General features: G+C 35.6%; 1 protein-coding gene across 1 annotated transcript; it reads left to right on the top strand.

The window, feature by feature from the left end:
* On the top strand, positions 323-3,319 carry LOC107618429 (putative F-box protein PP2-B12). The gene is made up of 3 exons (XM_016320486.2): positions 323-1,000; positions 1,900-2,018; positions 2,531-3,319. The coding sequence occupies exons 1-3, from the start codon at positions 716-718 to the stop codon at positions 3,051-3,053; spliced, it is 927 nt and encodes a 308-aa protein (XP_016175972.1). The 5' UTR covers positions 323-715; the 3' UTR covers positions 3,054-3,319.

Raw genomic sequence — 7,322 nt, 5'->3', positions numbered from 1 at the left:
TGTTTGTATTTTATATTTATATCATTCTTATTTATTTATTTATTTATTTAGTTATTTCACAACAATAGCTGACTTTCCTTAGATTTTTCGAAACTGAGACGTAGTAAATTTTTAAAAAACGTGCGACATATATAAAATTTTTAGAAATTAATTTAGAGCCAATATAGGGTCACATTTAGAATTAACTTCTATGTCAGAAACGTTAATAAATACTGCGCCCACCAAGACAGACCGACAAAACAAAGAATACAAACTAAGGTGGTGTAAGCAACCTTATGATGACCCAAAGAAATATCTGGGAGAAAACGTGTGTACCAGTGGGGGTAGTGATAAATTAGAAAGATCATAGATATTTATTCACTCACACAATCATCATCCGGCACCAAATTTCCTTTCCTGCGGCAAATGTGCCACTGCCACACAAACCATGCTAAGGCAGACTTAACCGCTAAGCTTTCCCTTTCAGCTTTCAATTCAACTCGATAAATAAGTAAATAAATAAATAACTCTCTCTCTCTAGTCTCTTCCCCAATTCCTATCTAATAATAATATCTGTAACCATAACCACTACCCACCGCTATATACGGACACACCCCACAACCAAAATCAATAACGATAACAATAACTGGAGCACCCTCTACTCTGCACAAAGTCACACCAAAACGCGGCATCCTCTTGGCGTCGTTTAATTATTCAGTTACTATTTGTTGTTGTGATGATGGTGATGGTGATGGTGGGCGAAGGCGTGGGGTTTCAGGACCTACCGGAAGGCTGCATAGCGAACGTTGTGTCATTGACGACTCCTCGGGACGCGTGCAGCCTTGCGCTGGTGTCGTCTACATTCCGATCCGCCGCTGAATCAGATTCCGTTTGGGATCGCTTCCTTCCCTCCGATTACAACGACATCGTTTCACAGTCCACCTCCTCCTCTTGCCGTTCCAAGAAGCAGCTCTATCTCTCTCTCTGCGAAAATCCGATACTCGTTGATGATGGCAAAAAGGTAATTTCCTTGTATAATGTGATTTGATGAGATCTCTGCTAGTTTGTACAATCTTGTCTGGTTTGTTTGCTGAGTTCTATTATTATCTAATCTAATATAAAAATGTTTCTGTATCGGTCTTCCATTTTTATATTATTTTATTTTTAATACTGAAATTACATGCAAATTAGATCCATTCTTAATTTCGTTTAGGGAGTTGATTTCTATATAGTTGAAGGAATATTGTTGAGGAAAAGCTTGTTATGTGACTTACGGGAATAACATGATTTTGAACAAAGCATAATTTTGGGTGTTCAAAAAATGGAAGATTGGGAATGTGAAAACACTCTCAAATTAACTTAAGAGAAATGTGATTAGCAGCTTTTTTTATTTCTCTGAGGTGTGTGGATTGTGAAGTAAATCTAAAACTGATTGGATTGATGAAACAAGGTGGAATGTAGCGGAATAGAAAAGGGAATTTATTCGGTTCTATTGTTTGGATTGAATAGAAATGAGATGTAGTGGAATGGATAAGGATAAGGATCGAATAGATTCTATGTATCTGATAGCATCTTTTTTCTTGCCTTCCGTTTTGGGAAGAATGAAATGGAATTTTAAATTCTATCTTATTCTCTCATATAATTATTACATTCCATTGAGATTTTTTAAACAACATAGAGAAATGTCTACTTGTATTTCTCAAGTGTACAGATTTTTTTTTTTAATATTAAAATATAAATTTATTACATTCTCTGTTGTGCATTTTTAATGCTAAAAAAAAAATGTTGATGCATATAGCATTCCTCCCCAATGCCCATACATCCCATCTTATTTCACTCTATTCCATTTAACACTATATACTTTATACATTCAAAAAAACTATATACTTTATTAATTTTGTTTTCAAATGAATGTTTCAGAGCTTTCAACTGGATAAAGCTTATGGGAAGAAATGCTACATGCTATCTCCAAGGATGCTCTTTATAGTATGGGGAGACACTCCAAGGTATTGGAAGTGGACTCCTCTTCCGGAGGCGAGGTAATTTATTTGCTACTTACTAATTATTCTATCTTCCCTGTCTCTATCTTGATAAATTTCAACTACAAAAGATTACTTGTACCCCTATAAAGACAAGAAATGATATTTGTACTATCTTCTGTGTACACCTCTTTTATACAGAATCTTTATATGGTATAAAAAACAAATTTTTTTATCTTGTTTGTTATCAATCACTTTTAATACCAAAAGCAAAAGGTCTGGGAGGTGTACAAAAGAGATGTAATAAAGGCTGGACATACAAGATTCTTCTATAAAATCAAAGGTATCAGGGAAATCTATTATGTATTTTAAGTGTTACATTAAATAGTTGGTTTTCCTGTTTTTTGAGGAATATCTATTTTTAACAGCCATCATAACCTCATTGTTGTTAATATAGTTTAACAAAAGTAATTGGAACTAATTATGTTAAAAGATTTGTAGTAAGGCACCACATATATTGCACTATTGCAGGTGAGTTTGTGACCATAGTTTGAATTCCAACATAATCGCAGGTTTTCCGAGGTGGCCGAACTTGTGAGTGTGTGCTGGTTGGAAATCAGGGGTTGGATCAATACTCACATGCTATCGCCAGACACATTGTATGGGGCATACCTTGTGTTCAAGCCAAGCTCCGCAGGGGCCTATGGTTTCGAGTACCAATCAATTGAGGTCTCCATTGCAGTTGCTGGAGTCGAAACCCACAAGCGAGCCGTGTTCCTTGATCCGGAAAGGGGAAAGAGGCTAAGGTATCAGATCGTCCCTCGTCGGGTAGGGATATTCAACCGAACTCGCATGGTGGCTGCAGCCGGACCACCACAACCACCTAGAGATAACCTTGATGATCAGTATCCAAAGGATCGGAAAGATGGGTGGTTGGAAATGGAATTGGGACAGTTCTTCAGTGAAGGAGGAGAAGACAAGGAGGTGGAGATGGGAGTTTATGAGATCAAGGGTGGTGATTGGAAGGGTGGCCTTCTTGTTCAAGGAATTGAAGTTAGGCCTAAACAATGCGTCCATGCCAATAATACCATATAAATGGAAGAATACAGAAGAGGGGCCTAAACCATGTAGTCTTCATGGTTGTTCATCTTCAAAGCCATGACCAAATTGTTGTCATTTCCAAGTGGTGGTGTCTTTTCTTTGGGTCCAATCTGATGCTTTACCATTTACTAGTACGAGCGAAGGAAGGAATATGTTAGATTCCTAGTAAGATTCTGTATTTACAAATCAGTCGAATTATTTACCTTCTGTAATATGATACACAGTAAAGAAATAACATTTTACAATTTTTATCACTTTAACATTTGCTAATAAATTTCACTCTTCAAGTTAATAAAACTTTTAGATACTAGGGCAGTTGTGTTGATCTATTTCTGTATCCTTGCAAACAAAGCTATTATTTATATTTTATAGGCCTTTGCTATGGTGAATACTTTTTGTTTCTCATGTGATGAACTTAGGTGGCTGAAGCTATAGTGAGATACTTATTCGTGACATCGGAACAGGTTTGTGTGTCTTGGCAGAAGAGTTAACTAGTCAAGTTTGGTGACTCTATTGTCTGATATAATTAATCTTGATGACATATTTAGCAAGCAATTATTTTAGTCTATTGGTTAGTATGGCCTTGAGGCCCCCTTTTTTGTGAATATTTTTTTACAGCAATTTATCGTGATTATTACTTTTGTTATGGACCTGGATTTTATCTTTGACAAATTTGCCATGGTATGTCAAATTTGTTAAGAGGTGAATTGTACGTTTGATTACCGAAAACATAATAAAGTATCTACAGTATTAGGTAATATAGGATTTGAGTGTAGTTGATGTATTGTTTGAAAATTTATGATGCATGTTCAGGAGGGTATTTTTGTCATTTTAGAATTAATTGGCAGATACTAATCTCGTCCCTCTTGTTCCATTATTCATCCTCTTCTTTCGATCATATCTTGTGATCGGGAGCTCCGATTGGCGTGTCGTTTGCGACCACGCGAAACTCTTGTCGAGATCTTCATTTCTATCTAAACAAAGTGGTAAGAAATTCGAAATTCATGCTTCACTTCTCTACCCCAACATAATTTCGAGTTTTGGCTTTTGGAAAATTGAGATTCTTCATGATTTTATTGTTTAGGGATAATCTAGCATTGGATTATTGTTGGATTTTATCCCAAACATCATTGGAAAAGATAAGGATTCTCTAAACCCATGTGGTTTGTGGAATTTATGAGACGTAGTATTGATTTTGGATATAGTGCATGGAATTAGATTGAATTGATGTTGTTTAGAGCTTGAATTTGGCATTGGAGTACTTGGGTTTAGGCGTTGGTGGCTGGAGCTTGTTGGAATTGGTTTGAGGTTTGAGAAGCTTGTGGAAAAGAAGGTTTTGTGGTGTTTTGTGTTTGGAAGAAATCGGCCAAAGTATGGTGTCGGTTTCTACTAGATAATATGTAATGTTTTGTGAAACTTAGAGCTAGTTACCTTAAGATAGGTTTGAATTGTATGTGTTGTTGATCTTAAGGTTTTTGATATGTGGGTAATTGGATGAAGATTTGGTTATGAGTTATATGAATGAGCTATATTGTGATGCTATGGAATGAATGATAATTATTGGTTTTTGATAATGTTTGATATTGAGATTCATTATTGATGGGAAAGGTTGGGCCAAAGGCCGTGACAGGGTAAGTTGATGAAATGGAATATTTGGTATGAGTGTGATTGTGATGGTAATATTGGAATGGATGGTCGAGATGTGGAATGTTGTTAGATTTGAACTTGTGATTTTAGATGGTTTGGAGTGAGTGATTATGTATTGATTGAAATGGAAATTGAATAATTTAGGTGTTGGGATGATTGAGAAGTAATTGAGGAGTATTTGATAATGTGTAGGAGTATTTGGTTTTAAATTGGGTGTGGTTGGTTTGGTTTGAAAAGATAATTTTGAAACTAGAGGATTTTGGGTAAAACCAATTTTTAACCAACTTCGATGGGCCATAGCTTGGTATTCGGACCCTCAAATTTTGTGAAACTTGTCTTAAAAAAGTTGGGTCTGTATAGTTTATGACGTCCGAAGAATGGACGGAAAATAATTTTTAACGAAAAGTTTATATACGTTTGAAGTTTTGTTTAAAATACTAAATTTTCTGCACTTAGCAGCTTTTTGGAAAGATACACATTTATGCGTACGCGGAGGCCATGCGTACGCAAGAAGATGGCTCTGTCCAATACTCACGTGTACGCAGAGGGCATGCGTACGCGAAAATGGAAAATTTTGGACTCTCGGGTACACGACAGGTGGCACGCAACGCGAGCTTCCCACTCTGTTCAATATGTCCATATACGCAGAAGGTGGCTCGCGTATGCGAGCCTGAAAATTTTGAAGATCATGCGTACGCGGAAGGTATTCGTACCCTATTTTGCAGGAATTATATTTTTGTGTTTTTAAACAATCCTCTAGATTTCTAAACCACTGTAATGCTTATTTAAGATCCCCTAGCTAGTGTTTAGGCTTTGGGACGAGCGAGAATGCTTTGGGAGAACAAAAAATGAGTAATTTCTGTTATGAGTCTAGAGCCAGTGTAATAGAGGGTAGATGAGTTAGGAATGAGAACTAATGTGTTAGAGTCATTAAATCAAAGAAAGATGGATTAAATGTAATTAGATGTATGATGGCGAACAATTATGATTGGAGTAGGATGAAGTTTACTATGATATTAAGAAATGATGATGATTGACTATGACTTGAGATATGATGAGGGTATTAGGATGATGAAAAATGATGATGAATGTTTATGATTTAAGTATGATGAGGATAACCATGACATTGAGAGAGATGATGCTGGTTAATGATGATTATGACTACGAATGAAGTGAAGTAAGATTGAAGATGAATTTAAGCGAAATCGTAAATTTGGTTTGGAATATGGGATTAAATTCATGCATGGCAGGGGAAGTGGTATCGTCTCACTTGCTTAGTGCGAAAACCATTATGCGGGGATGGTGGTTTTATCCCACCCGCGGTGAGGACGGAGGTTTTATCCCGCTCAAGTATTATGTAGCAAAGACGGTGGTGTGATTTCGCTTGCATATTGGATTATGTTTAGCAAGGACAATGGTATAATTCTGCTTGTAGGTTGACTTGTGACTGTAACTCGAACAAGGATGGCAGTGTAATCCCACTTGTTCGAGGTACCTGGTAAGGGTAGTAGTTAAATCCCGCTTACTGTGGCAAAAAATTTGGTGCAGAATTACAATCCACGACTTGCCGGCAAGTGCATTGGGTCATACCAAGTAATAAACTCAGGTGAGTATCGATCCTACAAGGATTAAGGGATTAAGCAAATAATAGTCAATTGATTATTCTAGTTAGACAATCAAAATTTAGAGTTTCAATAGCACATAACATAAAACACAAAGAATTAAATAAAAGCAAACAAAAATTGGTTCAGAAAATAATATGATAAAGATAGTTAAGGTGTTAGAGATATTTAAATTTTCGGATTTAACATTCAATGTCAACTACCTTGATCATGCAAAGATTTTGTTTATTGCAAATCCCAACTGATTAAATTTCTATTCCTAGGCAATCCAATCTCCTTTAATACAATCAACTGTCAATTCCTTAATCACTCAATTGCACTAGAGGGTGAAGTTCAAATCCTGTTTATAAGTCATACAACCCTAAAAACCCAAAAGCATATTGCAGTTATATGTCATGAACCACATTAAGTCCAGATAATTGGGAATTATGAAAGATTGGTTTCAAGCTATAATTCTAATGATATAACTTTTTCAAGACTCAAATAGAATTCAAGTTGAATTAGAGTTATTTTCCATTAATCACTAATTCGTAGGATGAAGAACGAAACCAATTTTTAAACATATATCATTGCATTAATCAAGAGTAGAAGAATAAATAATTATTAATCCATAAAAATAAATAGAGCTTCTAACCTTAACAATAGAGGATTAGTTGCCCATATTGTAGAAAATTTCAAATCCTAATCTAATGTAAAACCTAAAACTAATGAAGAATGAAAGATGGAAGAGAGAATGAGTTGTCCCCCTTTGATGTCCGTGGACTAAGACTCCTTAAAAACTCCTAGAATTCAAATTCAAACAAAAAAAATCAAATTTAATCAAATCAAATCTTTTCTTAATGACTTTTTGACTAACTAATAATCTTCTTTGTAATTTAAGCTTGGTGTCTTCAAATCTTCATTAATTACGAAGATTTCTCGGTTTTGGGGCTGTTGTAGGCGTTCGGCGCCACTTTGGTGGCATTTGGTGCCACTTTTTACGCAATTCTGCAAT

This window comes from Arachis ipaensis, chromosome B09 (assembly GCF_000816755.2).
Source record: "Arachis ipaensis cultivar K30076 chromosome B09, Araip1.1, whole genome shotgun sequence".
Lineage (NCBI taxonomy): Eukaryota > Viridiplantae > Streptophyta > Magnoliopsida > Fabales > Fabaceae > Arachis > Arachis ipaensis.
Note: the sequence above shows the minus strand (reverse complement) of the source record. Positions and strands in the feature narration are given on the sequence as shown.

Excerpts from the sequence above, each read along its gene's own strand:
- LOC107618429 (XM_016320486.2), top strand. The coding sequence starts at position 716 with ATGATGGTGATGGTGATGGTGGGCGAAGGCGTGGGGTTTCAGGACCTA. Across the intron at positions 1,001-1,899 it reads TCGTTGATGATGGCAAAAAG|AGCTTTCAACTGGATAAAGC; the intron begins GTAATTTCCTTG and ends TGAATGTTTCAG. Across the intron at positions 2,019-2,530 it reads ACTCCTCTTCCGGAGGCGAG|GTTTTCCGAGGTGGCCGAAC; the intron begins GTAATTTATTTG and ends ACATAATCGCAG.